Below are 18,452 nucleotides of genomic sequence, written 5' to 3'. Positions count from 1 at the left end.
CGCTGTGTTCAAGGGCAGCAGCTAGTTAGGCTTTGGGTTTTACCTGTCAGGCTTTTTACATGTTCACGTGTTGGAAGCAAATGGCAGAAAGGAACACAGAGGGGAGGGGGTGGAATGAAAACGCGGAGCGCTCAGCATTCCCTGCCCGCGTGTCAAGTGTTTCAGAACCTCTCCCTGCTCCCGCCCTCTGCAGCGGGTCCCATGGCCCAGTACTGACCTTTCCTTGCAGCCATTCTCTGAAGGACGTGTCTGTTTTGCAGGCTGTGCAGATCCCTGGCTTTCAGGTTCAGCTACTACGTTTGTGAAGTTTCCAGTTAGGTACAGAAACAGGTCTTAAAAGTCCCTTCTCCCAGGTCAACAGGTCATGCTTGTGGTGTAGTTTAGAAAAATCATCCGTCTTTTACAAAATGGAGCCAGGCTCCCCTGTTTCTTGTGTCTACAATAAGCATTTAAAAGGCTTGTCACAGGGCCAGGCGCGGTGGCTCATGCCTGTCATCCTAGCACTTTGGGAGGCTAAGGCAGGTAGATCACCTGAGGTCAGGGGTTCAAGACCAACCTGGTGAAAATGGCAAAACCCTGTCTTTACTAAAAATACAAAAACTAGCCAGGCATAGTGACAAGTGCCTGTAGTCCCAGCTACTCAGGAGGCCGACGCCTGAGAATTGGTTGAACCTGGGAGGTGGAGGTTGCAGTGAGTCAAGATCATGCCACTGCACTCCAGCCTGGGTGGCAGAGCAAGACTCCATCTCTAAATAAATAAATAAATAAATAAATAAATAAATAAATAAATAAAATTGTTGGTCCTGCAATGCACGACGCTGGCCGTTTGCTTCTTTCTGCCCCATCTGGGGTGGAACGTGAGTTTCATCAGAGTTGGGTGTGGTGGCCTGGGACAGCCTGGGCCGCCTCTGACCCTCCTGCCGTAGGGCCACCTCCACATGCTGCGTGACCCCTCCCTGCTTGTTTCCTTCACGCCCTCAGCTCAGCTCGGCCTGCATCTTGACCTTTATTGAGTGTCCCTCTGCTCGCCATCTGCCTCCTGAGCCTGGGTCCTGTCTTTGTCCCGCTTGGCCCCTGTATCTAAGAGGGTCCAACACACTCAGTAACAATTAGCGAGGGGGCACCTGGCTAGGTAGACGCTGGCTTGAGCATAAGGGTCTCTCTGGGCACCTAGGTGTCCCATGTTCCAGAACTTGGCGAGCAGGAAGGACCCACGTGCCCCAGGCCACCCCCACCACCACCCTCACGGTATCCCCACCTGTTCAGGAAGGCTGGCGTTGTGGCTTATGGGGTGCTTTCAACTCCAGAAAACCAATAGTTCTGACAAGCTTCTTAGAAAACTTCTCTGCATTTGTAGTTTTGGAGGCAAAAGAGTGAGAAAGGAGATTGCTGTGGTTGGTTCCTGTCCTTAGCAATAGCAGTGCTCAGCAGAATGGAAGAACTGGCCAGCCTGGCTGTGCTCCACTCTAATGCACGTTTGCAATTTGAAAGGAGGGCTTTTGTTTTAAGTGGCTCGTGGTATAGGTCTTGGGCCGTGAATGGATAGGAGAGTTGGGGTGTGGCCACACCTCACTTCCAATCCCCTAGTGGAACGGCAGGGCCGGGAGGAGCTTCTCATCCCCTTTTAAGCCGCTCTGGACGCAGACGCACAACCCTGCACTCCTTCCGCAGTTTCTGGTCTGGATCTGTCCTCCACTGACACCCGGCCATCAGCTGCCCCATCCGTCCGCTGTGAGTCCTAATATGCCTCCTTTAGACAAAGCAGTGGCCTCCGCTTCCAGCACCAGGAGCCATGTGTGCCTACCCCCAACACTCTGTGTTCCCTGTCCTGTGGCCCAGGCCACACCATTTCCTGACTGCAAAGCCTGTGTTGTGAGGGGCTCCTCCACAACTGCCCTGCCTCTGGGCCACCCCTTCCCCCCGGCCCCGGCTGCCACAGAATCCTCTCCCACCTTGAGAAACGTCACACAGGGCTTGGCAGGATCTCACTGGCGCTCACCGAGCCTGTTTGTATAATCAGGCAGCGTCTGCAGGAGTGCGGGAGCTGGACCTGTGCCTTCGAGCCTCTCACTTTCTCCCCGGCTGGACTCCTCCCATCCCCCCCCAAGTTGTCCTGGGACTTGGCATGTCATCACTAGGAGCAGCTTGGTGCCGGGCAGGCAGGGAGATCACTGGGCTGTGTCACATCTCAGTGACGTCATCTTAGGACCCACCACATTCTTATCCCCATGACAGAAATTCCAGCAATGTTTGCTGAAATGCTGATGGATGTTGAAGGGTGTCTGGTTTTGGGTTATTGGCCAGCCTTGTGTCTGGTAAATCTTTGTGCCTCTTCAATCCTGCACGCCTCAGTGTGTGGTGAGATTCAAGATAGTGTTCCGAAAAGCACAGTGGAAATCATAACTCATGTGAACATGGAACACTGGGTGGGTACATGCGCTGTTTTATGCAGGTTTATGAGGGGAGAATGACATGGCCTGCGTGTAACTCAAGATGGTCGTGGATGCAGAGACCTCGTGGTGACTGGGTGCAGAAACCCTGTGACCTGTGACTGGGTCCTTGGATTCTATGATCTAAGACCCTGAGGAACCATCTGCATTTACGCCACGAGGGCCACCGAGTGGTCACCTTGTTCTGGGTACGGTGCCCTCAACTTGGCAGCTGAGGCTCTGCTCCTGCAGGAGTGCAGGTAGGTGGGGTCCGGCTCTGTCCTCTCCCTCCCAGGGCAGCTGAGGCTCTGCTCCTGCAGGAGTGCAGGTAGGTGGGGTCCGGCTCTGTCCTCTCCCTCCCAGGGCAGCTGAGGCTCTGCTCCTGCAGGAGTGCAGGTAGGTGGGGTCGGCTCTGTCCTCTCCCTCCAGGACAGCTGAGGCTCTGCTCCTGCAGGAGTGCAGGTAGGTGGGGTCCGGCTCTGTCCTCTCCCTCCAGGGCAGCTGAGGCTCTGCTCCTGCAGGAGTGCAGGTAGGTGGGGTCCGGCTCTGTCCTCTCCTCCAGGGCAGCTGAGGCTCTGCCTGCGGGAGTGCAGGTAGGTGGGGTCCGGCTCTGTCCTCCCCCCAGGGCAGCTGAGGCTCTGCTCCTGCAGGAGTGCAGGTAGGTGGGGTCCGGCTCTGTCCTCTCCCTCCCAGGGCAGCTGAGGCTCTGCTCCTGCAGGAGTGCAGGTAGGTGGGGTCCGGCTCTGTCCTCTCCCTCCAGGGCAGCTGAGGTCTGTGGGGTGCAGGTAGGTGGGGTCCTACTCTGTCCCCTCCCACCCAGGACAGCTGAGGGCCTGCTCCTGCAGGAGTGCAGGTAGGTGGGGTCCGGCTCTGTCCTCTCCCTCCCAGGGCAGCTGAGGCTCTGCTTCTGTGGGTGTGCAGGTAGGTGGGGTCCTACTCTGTCCCCTCCCACCCAGGACAGCTGAGGCTCTGCTCCTGCAGGAGTGCAGGTAGGTGGGGTCCGGCTCTGTCCTCTCCCACCCAGGACAGCTGAGGGCCTGTTCCTGCAGGAGTGCAGGTAGGTGGGGTCCGGCTCTGTCCTCTCCCTCCCAGGGCAGCTGAGGGCCTGCTCCTGCAGGAGTGCAGGTGGATGGGGTTTGGCTCTGACCTCTCCCTCCCAGCGCAGCTAAGGGGTCTGCTCCTGTGGGTGTACAGCTGGGTGGAGTCCGGCTCTGTTCTCTCTTTCCTAGGGCAGTGGATGCCCCAGGGTTCTCTGTCCCCACTGAGTCAGTGTCTCCTGCCTCGGACTTGGTGGTCCACATGCAGGGCTGGTCCGTGAATGATCCTGGAAGGGCCGACCCAGCCCAAAGTGCAGCAGGCCTAGGAGCTATTGGAGCTCAGGCCGGTGAACTACGATTTAAGTCATCCCTTGTCTGTCTTGGTGTTAAGGAGTGAAATGGAATCAAGTTTGTCTCTAAGAAAATGAAGTGGGCAGCTGAGCTCTAAACCTAACTCTGACTTGGTTCCAGTGGCTCAGAGGAAAAACCACAACAAACAAACAGGAAAGGAAAGACTTCCCGCCCAAGCTAAATGGCTGTAGGAACACCAGAGTGGATTTGAGCAGCATCACGAAGATCTCTTCCGTTGAGGTGTACACCCCGCGCGGCGGCAGCCGTGCACCCAGCATTTCTCAAGCTCAGCATGGCGGGGTGGGGGCTGGGAGACGCTTGTGGGGTCCGTCTTATGCACTGGGGGATGTTGAGCAGCATTTCTGGGCTCCACCCACTACCTGCCAGAAGCACCCCCATTTAGTGACAACCAAACACGTCTCCAGATGTCACCAAATGTCCCCTGGGGGCAGAATTACCGTTTTGGGAGCCGCTGGTGTCATTCAAAGAGCGTGAGGTTTAGAACACGACAGACATGTGGAATCTTCTCCCAAGCTGTGCAGCCGGGGGCTCGCAATAGGGGCTTTCCATGGAAATAAGTGGCTATGACTGTGCTTGCCTGACTTCCCTCAGGGTCCTGGAAAGAGCCTCTGGTAAGATGGACGTGCCGATGGCCATGGGTGTCCTCTCAACAAGGAGATGGTGACTCAGGGGCGAGGACACAGGATGGGGCAGAGGGCAGGGGTGAGCAGCAGGGAGGGGTCTCAGCCGATTCTGAGAGAACTCGGGTGCTGTGTGAATTCAGGGGTCCCCGCACAGAGGCAAGGAGTGGCCGTCCTGCCTTCATGCCGCCAGCCTGGGTGGTGCATGAGTCAGCTCGGGTGCCATGATGGGCATCCACACCCGGGGGCGTCTGAAGGCACATTCATTCCGCAGGGTCCTGGTGGCTGGCACCCAAGACCGTGGAGTCCCAAGGCCAGCTCCTGCTGAGCCTCTCCTGGCAGCGCAGACGCCATCCTCTCCCCATTTCCCCACAGGGTTGCCCCCTCCCTGCCTGTCTCTGACCTCATCTCCCCTTCTTAGGAGGACACCAGGCAGACAGGATCAGTGCCCACCCTGGTGACCTCATTTTACCTTCTTCACCTCTGTGAATGTCCCATCTCCAGATAATCACATTCTGAGGTCTCAAGGGTTAGGGTTCAACATAGGAATTTGGGGGAACAATTCTGGCCATAACCTGTGTGTTCTTCCCAGGGAGGGGTGTGGGGAAGGCAACTTTCTCCCGCTTAGGGGCTGAGGGCACACCCTAGAGAGACTCAGCCATTGGCCAGCGCCTCCCGGCAGTTTGGAGCGGGCACCTTGGTCCTGGAGGGGTGAGTGTGGCATCCACGCATCCTGGGGGCTCCCGTGTGGGTGGGGTCATGCCGGGCATGCAGCGCCTCTGTTGGTGGCCTCCTGGTGTCCATGAGCCCGTGGCTTCCATTCCAAGCATGAGGGCAAGAGGAGCTGGACAGGGCCAAGGGGCCCAGTCACGTGTGCACAGTCGCAGGCGGGTTAGATGGGGGTTTTGTAGCCTCAGCCGTAGTGTGGCCCACAGGTTTGGAGATGGCCATAGGAAAGACAGTTCACAACTCACAGCCCCAGAGGAGGGTGAGGCCACACCCCAGGGGGACGTACCTATGGGTCAGGAGTCAGGGGAGGAGGGAAGTGTGGGCAGGAGCCTTTGCCATAGTCTCCCGGAAGGAGGGAGACACATACACACATGCACACACATATGCACATAGGCATGCATGCACACCCATATAGCTGCACACACACACGTATATGCAACTTACACATGCACACATAAACACACATACACACATAGGTATGCATGCACACCCATACACCTGCGCACACACATACACATATATGCACATTACACATACACACACATACACACATAGGCATGCATGCACACTCATACACCTGCGCACACACATACACATACACGTACATTACACATACACACATACACACACACACACACACACACACACACACAAGGCTTGGAGGAATGCAGAAGACATTTCCCTGCTGGAACGCACAGCAATGGACGATAATGTTCTTCCTCAGTTCCAGTGCCTCAAAGAGAATATGATGATAGAATCGTGGCCGCTTTCACCTGGGCATTGCAGCTTGGAAGAAAAAAAGGATATTCCAGTTTGTGCAGTGTTGAACTATCCCTAAAGCAAGTAACAGGAGACGTCGAAATGTATGCTGATGTCACCCTTATGAAAATGCCTTTTTGTTAGAAATTATGAACATCACCCATCACTAGGTGCGAGGAGGTAATTAGGGTAATTGATTGCCGTTAAATGCAGCAAGTACTGCAAACTGGATTTGCAGAGTCTGGTAGCTGTCGTGAAAAGAAATTTATTCATTCCTTCACTGAAGGCCATAAAGCCATTTGGGTTTCAGAGCGTGCACTTGGCCACCCTGGGCTGAGGGCTGCAGGGTTCGAATGCTGTAACATAACGGAGAGAGATTTGTTTGCTGAGGCAGGCTGGCATTTTAGTATTGCTCTTCTGTTCTTTTGATAGTCTCCAGACATATGCTTTGGAATGGGGATTTGGTACTTGAATTCATGCTTTGAAATTGACTCTGGTTGACATTCTTTCTGTATTGAAATTTCTTATGTCAAAGACTGTGAAATTGGCCTCTTAAATCAGAAACAGAAACATACAAGCTGGTCTCATTTGTTAGTTAATTTGCAGGCTGCTGAAAAAAAAACTTTACTTTGTTTTTTATGGAAACATGTTTTTAATTCACACACAAAAAAAAATTCCATAAACCTGCCAAAGTGAATCTCTTCTTTGATGGCAGATGAGCTGCTCTTCCATCTGCCGCCAGCCAGCCTCAGCCTCCCTTCCTGAGCTCAGCTTTTCACACGTTCCCAGGAGAGTGGCAGCACCAGCTCCCCCATGCCCAGGAACTGAGTGGCCGGGCCTCCCTCTGCCCCGTCGCCTCTGCCTGCACCTTCTGCTGGTCCAGCTCAGACAAAAGGAAACCTGGACCTCACCCCAGGACCTGCCCTGATCCTGGCCCCTCCCGTCGGCCAACAGTGACCTTCAACACGTGTCCCCTCCACACTGGCTTCTCCACCCTTATGATGCTATCACTCATTTCATGTCCATCTCCTGTACCGAATTGTAATGTCATTGAGGACTGTGGCTTTTCTTAAATTAAAAATAAGAGTGTTTATTACAAAAGTCATATAGGGTTAGTGTAGACAATTTAAAAATATAAAGAAAAGTCATTGAAAAGCCTGTAACCCTCATTTTCTAGTGACGGTCCCTGTTTTACATCTTCTGGCCGTTTCTGCACATAACACAGTTACATCTTTAAAAGGCATAAAAAGCATCAAGTGCTTTAAAAATTGCTTTTCGTCTCCTGAGCATCTTTTCATCGCTAAATACACGTTGTGCAATATTATTTTTGATAGCTGGGTAGCATCTGTCCTGTGGTTTTAATAAATATTGTGAGCCATCCGCTGCGACACAGTATTGTCGTCGTTCTCCTTTTTCCCTGATTAACAATTCCCCAGTCCCTGGCCCTGTGCTGCATCATCTTGGGGAACCTTCATGGAGGGAAAGTTGCCCGGTCCAAGGACATGACCAGTCCGAAGGCCTCCAGTCATCTCCAGAAAGACTGGGCGCTTCACTGCCCACCACCTGGCCTGAAGACACGGAGATAAGAATTGTCAAATCCCCAAAGTTGTGAATTCTTTATTCTTCCTTAGTCATCTTTTTCCAGTGCTCACACTTCCTCACTGTCAGGAAATGTGAAACCGAAATTCACATGGACAAAATTTGAACAAAACATGGGCAAATGTACACCTGTTTTCTTAATTGCCGATTTCTTGCTGAGAGAACGTGCTGTGGCTGAGGCCCCAGGCCTCTCTCTTACCTGACCTACAGCTCTGCAGCTCTGTGGTGTCATCTGTGGGACTTTTACCTTGACCAGGTCATTAGTACCTGATATGGTTTGTGTCCCTGCCAAAATCTCGTTTTGAGTGGCAGCTCCCATAATCCTCATGTGTCATGAGAGGGACCCGGTAGGAGGTGATTGAATCATGGGGGCGGGTCTTTCCTGTGCTGTTTTCATGATAGTGACTAAGTCTCATGAGATCTGATGGTTTTATAAAGGGAGTTCCCCTGCACACACACTCTGGCCTGTTGCCATGTAAGACGTGACTTTGTTCCGCATTCACCTTCTGCCATGACTGTGAGGCCTCCCCAGCCATGTGGAACTGTGAGTCAGTTAAACCTCTTTCCTTTATAAATTGCCCAGTCTCCGGCATGCTTTTATTAGCAGGATGAGAACAGATGCATACAATACCTCCAGTTCCCTTTCAGCGTGGTCTGTATTCCTCTTTGAACCTGTGCAGACCTGGGCACAAGGCACCAGGTCATAAAGGCTTTAGAAGAACCCAGCTGGAGAGGACCACAGATGCCGCCTGTCCAGCTCACGGTCACAGTTCAGGATCCTTGTCCTGAGCCTTTTGGCCTCTTGGAATCTGGGTGGAAGGAGAATCTAGAACTTTGCATCCTGTCAAACCCTCTCCTCATCACAGCATCCGGATCTTCTAGTGTGCGTGGTGCTGGGGTGTCACTGCTTGCTGCCGTGTGTCTGGGCCACGCTAGGGGTGCGACAGCTGTGATCCACCTGCACCGTGACCCACAGGGGTCTGCGGGACTGCGGTGTTCGGGTGTCCGCGCCTTGTTGCCGCGGGACTGTATGTTGGGGTGTCTGCACCTTGTTACTGCGGGACTGTGTGTTGGGGTGTCTGCGCCCTGTTACTGCGGGACTGTGTGTTGAGGTGTCTGCGCCTTGTTACTGCGGGACTGCGTGGTGTTGGGGTGTCTGCGCCTTGTTACTGCGGGACTGCGTGGTGTTGGGGTGTCTGCACCTTGTTACTGCGGGACTGTGTGTTGGGGTGTCTGCGCCTTGTTACTGTGGGACTGCGTGGTGTTCAGGACTCCTTGCCACACTGGGTCCATGGTAAGGGGAGCTCCTGCTCGTCCAGGCTGGAAGTCCAGGATATGTGAGTGACAGAAATGAACATGCCTTTCCCTCTTCCTTGGCTCCTGTCCTGGGCTGCAATGTGGAAGATGTCAGATCTGCCAGAGCGCTGGTGCGGCATGGCATTTAGGAATGAATACGGGGGCCTTCAGCCAAAAGACCTGCCTTTACCACCAGCCACGCAGATCCCTGCTGGTAGCGCTATGGATCGGCTCACACGCGATATGGACCCTGGAAAGATAGCAGGTTCCTTTCACGGTGATATAAAGAATATACCTCAGTATCTAAGTATTTTACAGCAGGGGAGAAAATACCCTGTCTGAAGACTTTTTAAATACGGAAATGTTTTATTTTCTTTCTCTGTAAACAGCATTTGGGGAGATTCTCTTCTCCAACATGAAGAACATACTGTGTTAGTTCCTTGGCTACAGACTGTGGGTGATGATCTCGTTGCTGTGGAAAGCTTTGGAGTTCTCTACACTCAGCGACTGCATGCTGTGTTCTTTTGCCTTTGTAAACGTGAATTTGACCTATGGAGTGAACTTTATCCAGAGCCTCTGGGGAGCTGTTCAAAGCTAATGAACCGTAGGGAAAAGAAACCAGGTCCTGAGCTGCACAGAGCAGCTCCCACAGCGCAAACCGTTGTGTTCCAGTTCCAAGACTTTTTGCTCATGGCCACGTTGGGTTTCCAGTTTCACAGATGGTTGATGGAAACGGAATATTGGCCCGCACTGTCATCTTCGTGGTTTACCCTCCCCTCAGAGAGACACTTAACACAAACACACAGCAGGCAGCCTGTGGGGCCGTTGTGGGTGAGATATAAAATGCACGTAGGTTCCGTTCTCGACCAGTCAGATACATAGCACAGGGGGGTTATATGTATGGGCTCTCAGCTCTGTGCAAGGCAGATATATAGCAGGTACATGGGCCCATTTCTGTGCCAGGCAGGTATATAACAGGCATAGGTGCTCACCTCTGTGCCAGGCAGATGTATAACATGCACAGTTGCTGAGTTTGGTACCATGCAGATATATAATATGCATGGGTGCTGAGTTCTATACCACACAGATACATAACATTCATGGTTGCTCAAGTCTGCACCAGGCAGACACATAACATGCACGGTTGCTCAGCTCCGTACCAGGCAGACATATAGCATGCACAGGTGGTCAGCTCTGTACCACACAGATATATAGCATGCACAGGCGGGTGCTGAGTTCCGTACCACACAGATATGTAGTATTCATGGTTGCTCAGGTCTGCACCAGGCAGACATGTAACATGCATGGGTGCTCAGCTCTGTACCACACAGATATATAGCATGCACAGGCAGGTGCTCAGTTCTGTACCACACAGATATTTAACATGAATGGGTGCTGAGTTCTCTGCCACACAGATTTATAACATTCATGGTTGCTCAGGTCTGCACCAGGCAGACATATAACATGCATGAGTGCTCAGCTCTGTACCAGGCAGATATATCACACGCACAGGTGATCAGCTGTGTACCACACAGATATATAACATGAAAGGGTGCTGAGTTCTGTAACAGGCAGGCATATTCCATGCACAGGTGCTTGGTGGTATGTCAGGTGGCATGTGATGTGGCTGGGCAAGATCCTTTTGCAATTGTGAGTACTGAGAATTTGCATGTATGATAGAACTTGGCTTCCAGAGTTAAAACCGTCCTCTTTTATTTGCTTGCAATTAAGATGTAAATATATAATAAGATAGGCATTTTCTCCTTGTTTTCTTTTTTTTCTTCCTTTTCTTCTCTGTTCAGTTTCTCAAGTTTCAAAACTTCCTCTTATACCAGAGGGAAATAAAACTAAATATTAGCCAGTGCTTTGTCCCAGCTGCTGAGATTGCAAGTGTCCCTTCTTCTCTTACTTTTCTCACATGTTGTTACTTTATCCATAGTGTTTACCTGTCACTTATAATGAAGAAAAACCCACATTTTTATATTCATATCCTTTTAGGGTATGCATTTTTATGCGTGTGACTTTAACTGATAAATGACCATAAAGAGCTCTATCTTTACGGAATTGTAGAGGATTTGTTTCCAGAGAGGAGCTGATGCCGCCGTTCTCAGTGACAAAGCTGACGCGTGTTTCGTGTCTGTCTGCTCCCAGGTGCCTCAGGATGAGTGGGGAGGGTACCCCACCGGTGGCAAAGATGAGGAGATTCCCTGCAGGAGAATGAGAAGCGGGAGTTACATTAAAGCCATGGGGGACGAGGAGAGTGGAGAGTCAGACTCCAGCCCCAAGACGTCACCAAAGTCGGCCATCCTACCAGAGCCACTGCTGAAGTCCATTGGACAGAGACCGCTTGGAGAGCACCAGACGTAAGTGAGACCAGCTGCCTTCCCGCTCCAAGCACTTTCCCACTGTCTGCGAGCTCCCTCTCCAAAACCACTTCACCGTGAGCTGAGTGCCATCCATTCAAACCCAATTCCCAAGCTGAAAATATTAGAGCCATGGCTGTCAATTTTCAAGTATTTTTTTAAAGAACAACCAGAGCTTTTGTTATTTATTAATTACATAATAATTAAGGAAGTATGCTTGGGCAACTTCCTGGTCAAATTTTAAAGCCAACGTGAGCCATCGTATCTTTCTGGTCATTCAGATTATCCTCAGGACAAGCACAGGTCTCTGTTTGTATGAATGTGTGCGTGTTTGAATGTCTTTGTGAGTAAAACTCATTAACAGGGAATTTTGTTGTTGACTATAAATTTATAAGTGCATTTCTAGGCAACACATTTTTTGTAGAGGAGGGAGGAAGTGGACTAGCTTTATAAATATAATACCGTACACTTTACATATTTGCTCAAAATTTGTTATTAATTTAATTTTGAAAATATGGACAGATAAAACTCTTTGGGAAATCAGCAATTCCTATGAACCGTGAAAATACGACCGTTACTCTCAACAGCCGCGCTGCTGTGTATCTTGAGTCCCACCAGTTAGTTTGGGTGGTAATGCCAAGAACTGCCTGGAAGCTACCCCTGCCTTCTGCGGCTGGCTGTGAGGTCCTGGGCAAGTGGATAGCCAGGGCGGAACTGCTTCTCAGCCTTGGCCAGTGTCACATAAGAGTTATTTATTATGACCTACCTGTCAGACAGGGAGCCCTGGGCCACAGGACCCTCCCTGTATCGTCTCTATCCACGCCGGGTGCACCCAGTGATGAGCCAGTGACCATATAACCTCTTCCAATACATCCAGTTGTTCATCGCTTACAAGATGAAAAAGTGAAATTTTAAATTGAAACCAAATCTTACAAATTACAACTTCACAAATCTGAACTCTATCATTGTTGCCTAGTTCAACTAAATTCAAGAGCTATAGTATCGGAATGCCAGACAAGTCATGCCCTGAGACCGGGCCACATGTCCGCCTGGCCGAGGCCCATCCATTTCCTGTCCCTCCACAGAGGGTGGTCAGTGCCAGCTTGTGGGACAAGTGGCTGAGAACAAAGCCAGAGTCTTGCCCTGTGGAAGCTCTTAGACTTGTTGGAAGGAAATGGGGAGCAGGTGTTTGTAAGCCAGGAAACAACCAGGAAACACGATTACCAGGCAGGGGTTGGGGAGCTGGACGGAGCTGGGAGCAGAGCCAAGTTGTCTGACCCATCTGCTCCAGGAGGAAAGTGAAGGATTGGACTGGATGTCAGCTCTCACCCGCCTTGTATTTGGCGGCACTTAAACACCTTGGGAGAATTATGAATCATCTGAAACCTCTTCCAGGGGAAAAGCACACACATGCAGAAGCTATGCTTTGTGGGTCCAGGGCTCCAAGGCCAGCCTCAGTCCTGGGGTTTTGGACCCCCGGGTAAACAGCCATTGATAACTTCCCACTTTAAACGTTTGTGATTCACTTCATGATTCTATACATTTGAAAGCAAAGCATGAAAAAAAAAAGCCTTTTCAGACCATGGGCAGGGACTAAGTGTTTTAAGAATTACGAACGGCATTTTCATGTTGACGGGTTCCTTCTTCCACTCATTCACCATCACTGCTGCGGGTCCCCCAGGATCATTATCACCTCATTCTTCAGTGGCAGAGATGGTGTCTCATTCCTTTCTTCACATCAGGGACTGGTCCAGAGTCCTGTACAAGGCTCCAGTACTAACGGTGTACAGAGGACTCTCTCAGAACTTCACACTGGCAAAACTCACGCCATCACCCAATGTAGTTGAAATTCTTCGAAAAGCCAGCAGAGGGATGTGAGCCTGAGGCCCCCTGGCAGCATCACCTAAACACTGGCCAGACCCTTCCCTGCCCAAGTGGGAAACCCTCTGGGAGTTCGCCCACCAACAGCCCTTAACACCTGACCAGAAAGCTTTCCACAGCCTCAGATCTGATCAGATGTGGGGAAAATGCGTGAGACGTGCTGCCTAAGTTACTCCTGTTCTAAACGCAAATCCACCCTGCCTGTGGCCCCCGTGCCACTGTCCACTCAGCAGAGATGGTGCAACAGTTGGGTCCATCCTTCCATTTATCCAGGATTTATCATTCCATTGATGAGTCCAACACATGTCAGGCATTCTGCCAAACTCAATTTATACGTGCCCCAATCATTCTTTTTCCCTAAATCTGACGCCGTGGTGTAGATAACAGAGCAGAGGAAGCAGCTGTGTGATGGGTCTGGACAGCGGCCTGCCTGCCGGGAACCTGCTAAGTTGAAAGTCCTCGAAACTCGTCTGAGTCACTCTTTGGGGGTTAATGTAATGAAAGTTTCTGCAAAAAAAAAAGTTATGTTACCAGGAGGTATCAACACATTTTTGCTGTTGCCTATTCGCATCTTAGTTTATCTTATATTCCTTTACGTTTTATGGATTCCAATGTAGTTCATTTATTTCCATTTTAAATGACATTGCCGAGACTCAGCTACCTAACTCAGGGAAGCTCTCATGATGCCTGTTTTATGGACAGAAACATGACTCAGGGAAATGAGGTGCTGGAGGCTGCACAAGCCACCAAGGCTCTAGGCTGAAAGTAGCTCAGCCCCAAGCCCCGTGGCCTTCACCCCATGGCACTGCTCTGTGGAGGGCAGAGTAGATCTTCACCCCATGGCACTGCTCTGTGGAGGGCAGTGGCTGAGGCCAGGGTAGATCTTCACCCCATGGCACTGCTCTTTGGAGGGCAGTGGCAGAGGCCAGGGTAGATATTGCGGGGAGAGGAGAGAAAGGAAGAAAATGGCCAGGACTGGGAGAATTCCCATAGTTGCCACTCTGTAACCCGGTGTTTCCAGGAAACAATGGCATGCTAAGTTGTAGTGAGTGTGGACAAAATTCCCTTGAAGGATTTTAACAGTGGAGACATCAGAAGCACATCACAGGGACCTCAGATGAAACAGGAAAGACAAGACCGGGGAGACACGTACACATCCATGTGCCGTCTTCATTCTGCTGGCCTCCAGAGTCAGGTTAACTGTGCTGGGAACGACTTGGGTTTCACCCACGTGAACGCCCAGCACCACCTATGACTGTGGCTGGCACCGTGATGTCGTCTCTGCATCCTGTTACGCACAGCCCTTTGGTAACGATCACTTCTAGGGGCTCTTTCCATCTGGGCACATTTAAATATCTGCATTTTTAACATGTAGCAGGTGAATATTCATATCCCAAACATGTTCTCCTAATCCAATTCCTCATTTATCTTAGTTTTAAAATTGATTTCTGAATTGATCATTCCCACCTAAGCTTTGAGAAGGTTTGGTTGGATTTCACATGTTCACCACAATGCGGGTGCAGACGCTGTAATGCCCAAGAAGCTGGCTGTGGGGGCGTCTGCTGGAATGGAGAGGAGAGAAGGATGAAGAGAGGACACGTCTGCTGGGATGGAGAGGAGAGAGGGTGAACTGTGGGGGCATCTGATGAGATGGAGAGGAGAGAGGGTGAACTGTGGGGGTATCTGCTGGGATGGAGAGGAGAGAGGGTGAACTGTGGGGCATCTGCTGGGATGGAGAGGAGAGAGGGTGAACTGTGGGGGTGTCTGATGAGATGGAGAGGAGAGAGGGTGAACTGTGGGGGCATCTGGGATGGAGAGAGAGGGTGAACTGTGGGGGTGTCTGATGAGATGGAGAGGAGAGAGGGTGAACTGTGGGGGCGTCTGCTGGGATGGAGAGGAGAGAGGGTGAACTGTGGGGGCATCTGATGAGATGGAGAGGAGAGGGTGAACTGGAGGAGCATCTGATAAGATGGTGAGGAGAGAGGGGTGAACTGTGGGGGCATCTGATGAGATGGAGAAGACAGAAAGGGTGAAGAGTGTCTGAGAGAAAAGTCCTTTAGACCCCTGACTACCATCCACGGGGTTCACAGCTTGGGGAACGTGTTCTTGCTTAAGTTATATTTAATCATCAATAATAACAGCTCGTTTATTCGGGAAGTATGCAGGAAACATCACGTGCTATTCAAGTGCCCAAATGCAGATAAACTAATGCCAGAGAATGGAGCTTTCAGTCCAGATGCTGGCAAGCAAGGGCCTGCCAAGGGCCTGTTTTGTGAATAAAGTTTTATTGGAATGTGGCCCGCTTGCTGGTCACCATGTTGCTGTGGGTGCCTCCCAGCTTCAGACAGGGCTGAGCAGGTGTGAGGCACCCCGACAGCCAGCAGACCCTAGAATACTCACATCTGGGCCTTTACAGAAAGTGTGAGCCCACCCCTTAGAATCTAGGAGACCCGGTGCACTTTAGTGCGTAGTCATAAGTGGCGTAGGTAACTTACAAGTGTAAAGTGAGGTGCTCTCCTCACTTTAGGACTCCTAACCCATTCCTGGACCTCCGGGCTTGTCTCCCTGCAGACTCACATTTGCATTGAAGGGTCCACCCTAGAGCATTAGGGTAAGCGGTGGGTAGGAGAGCATCAGCCCTGCACAGAGTAGGACCAAGTTCCCAAAGACAGCATATTTACGAGAGAGGGAAATAATATTTTATAATAACATTATTTCATGTTGAATGCCAACTCCGTTGAATCACTCAAGTGTGATCAGAAAATGGAAACACGTTCTGTGTCACCAGATTTTAGCGTATGTCGGGGTAACGTGAGACAGGAGAGCGATGAACTAGGCATAGCACCGGCAATAATTACAGGACTTCTAGTACACCAAGACCAATAACCATCCCCGCCCTCACCACTCTGGTAACTGTGCTGAAGCAGACACCATGACCCAAGCCTTAGAGATAAAGAGCCGTGTCTCAGCGAGTCACACCACCGGAAGTCAACTCTAGGTCTCTCGGTTTTACGTGGCTAAACCATGCTGCCCCCTGCCCCCGGAGGCAGCAGAATCTCCCCTCGGTGATGAGTCACCTCCCTTGGTGATGAGTCACCTCCCTTGGTGATGAGTCACCTCCCTTGGTGATGAGTCCCGTACGTGGCCTTCCCACCATAGCCTCAATACTATTGAGCAAGCGCATTTATTAAACAGTTAGTTGACATTTCCATTTTATTATGACCCAAATAATGTGTTACTGCAAATAAAAGCTTCCACTTAGGCTGAGCTAAGCACCTTTACTGTGCTGAGTTGATAAACTTGGTTGACCTACATTAAACTGGCAATATTTAGCAAATATTCAAAAGCAGAAATTGTGTATTGTTCAACCTGGTCATTCCAGTCCCAAGAAAGGAAACCCATGAACGTACATGTGACAGGAATCTCACTCTGCATAAATACGTGACTTACGAGACTTTGCAAGCACTGAGAGAATAGCTAATGAGTCTCTCTTGAAGATGTTTCTTCACCTAAGAATTGTATTTGGAATCCACTGCTGGGCTTCCTGCTAGTGACTGAGTAGCTTCTACAAACAATCACGTGCACACACACTCACAACACAGAGACAGAGGCAAGCGGGGGAGAAATGCAATGTTAGGTCGTAATAACGCACAACAAGAAACTATGAACAATACAAAAAATCATCACAGACGACAGAGTTTCTTCCTCTTTAGGAGTGACTAGTATTCCACACCATGTCTACTGCATTTTCATCCACTCACCCTTTGGTGACAGAGGTTGACTCTGTGACTTGGTGATTGTGAGCAGTGCTGTGGCAAACGTGGGAAGGCAGACATGAATGGAAGCGGAGGGCACTAGGTTACATGAAGTAAGCCAAAATACAGAAAAACAAACACCACAAATCCCCACCTAAACACAGGACCTAAAACAATGGAACTCACAGGTACAGAGAGTGGAATGGACGTTACAGAAGCTGGGGGTGCAGGAATATGGAGAGTTGAGGGTCGAAAGAACCAGCCTCCGTGAGACAGGAGGATATTCTTTCTTTTTTGTTATACTCTAAGTTCTAGGGTACATGTGCACAACGTGTAGGTGTGTTACGTATGTATACATGTGCCATGTTGGTGTGCTGCACCCATTAAGTCGTCATTTACATTAGGTATATCTCCTAATGCTTTCCCTCCCCCCTCCCCCCACCCCACAACAGGCCCTGGTGTGTGATGTTCCCCTTCCTGTGTCCATGAGTTCTCATTGTTCAATTCCCACCGATGAGTGAGAACATGTGGTGTTTGGTTTTTTGTTCTTGTGAAAGTTTGCTGAGAATGATGGTTTCCAGCTTCATGCATGTCCCTACAAAGGACATGAACTTGTCGTTTTTCATGGCTGCATAGTATTCCATGGTGTATATGTGCCACATTTTCTTAATCCAGTCTATCGTTGTTGGATATTTCGGTTGGTTCCAAGTCTCTGCTGTTGTGAATAGTGCCGCAAAAAACATACGTGTGCATGTGTCTTTATAGCAGCATGATTTATAATCCTTTGGGTATATACCCAGTAATGGGATGGCTGGGTCAAGTGGTATTTCTAGTTCCAGATCCTTGAGGAATCGCCACACTGACTTCCACAATCATTGCACTAGTTTACAGTCCCACCAGCAGTGTAAAAGTGTTCCTATTTCTCCACATCCTCTCCAGTACCTGTTGTTTCCTGACTTTTTAATGATCGCCATTCTAACTGGTGTGAGATGGTATCTCATTGTGGTTTTGATTTGCATTTCTCTGATGGCCAGTGTTGATGAGCATTTCTTCATGTGTCTTTTGGCTGCATAAATGTCATCTTTTGAGATGTGTCTGTTCATATCCTTCGCCCACTTTTTGATGGGGTTGTTTGTATTTTTCTTGTAAATTTGTTTGAGTTCTTTGTAGATTCTGGATGTTAGTCCTTTTTCAGATGAGTAGGTTGCAAAAATTTTATCCCAGTCTGTAGGTTGCCTGTTCACACTGATGGTAGTTTCTTTTGCTGTGCAGAAGCTCTTTAGTTTAATTAGATCCCATTTGTCAATTTTGGCTTTTGTTGCCATTGCTTTTGGTGTTTTAGACATGAAGTCCTTGCCCACACCTGTGTCCTGAATGGTATTGCCTCGGTTTTCTTCTAGGATTTTTATGGTTTTAGGCCTAACATTTAAGTCTTTAATCCATCTTGAATTAATTTTTGTATAAGGTGTAAGGAAGGGATCCAGTTTCAGCTTTCTACATATGGCTAGCCAGTTTTCCCAGCACCATTTATTAAATAGGGAATCCTTTCCCCATTTCTTGTTGTTGTCAGGTGCGTCAAAGATCAGATGGTTGTAGATGTGTGGTATTATTT

The 18,452-nt window shown here is 50.0% G+C and overlaps 1 protein-coding gene and 1 long non-coding RNA gene across 3 annotated transcripts in view; one reads left to right on the top strand and one right to left on the bottom strand.

Moving 5' to 3' along the window:
- The window catches only part of DLGAP2 (DLG associated protein 2), a 921,880-nt gene that overhangs the window by 782,469 nt on the left and 120,959 nt on the right, over positions 1–18,452 (top strand). For both annotated transcript variants that reach the window (XM_030812421.1, XM_003271382.4), the window contains one exon: positions 10,993–11,204. In XM_030812421.1, the coding sequence (XP_030668281.1) occupies positions 10,993–11,204 (212 nt within the window). The remainder of the gene's footprint in view (positions 1–10,992; positions 11,205–18,452) is intronic.
- Positions 10,819–18,452, bottom strand: part of LOC105740612 — a 45,752-nt gene continuing 38,118 nt past the window's right edge. The window contains exon 3 of the long non-coding RNA XR_001116683.2: positions 10,819–11,048. This is a non-coding gene — a long non-coding RNA (uncharacterized LOC105740612). The remainder of the gene's footprint in view (positions 11,049–18,452) is intronic.

Source organism: Nomascus leucogenys, chromosome 4 (assembly GCF_006542625.1).
Source record: "Nomascus leucogenys isolate Asia chromosome 4, Asia_NLE_v1, whole genome shotgun sequence".
NCBI classification, from domain to species: domain Eukaryota; kingdom Metazoa; phylum Chordata; class Mammalia; order Primates; family Hylobatidae; genus Nomascus; species Nomascus leucogenys.
The sequence above is the reverse complement of the archived record's forward strand: the minus strand, read 5'-3'. Positions and strand labels throughout refer to the sequence as shown.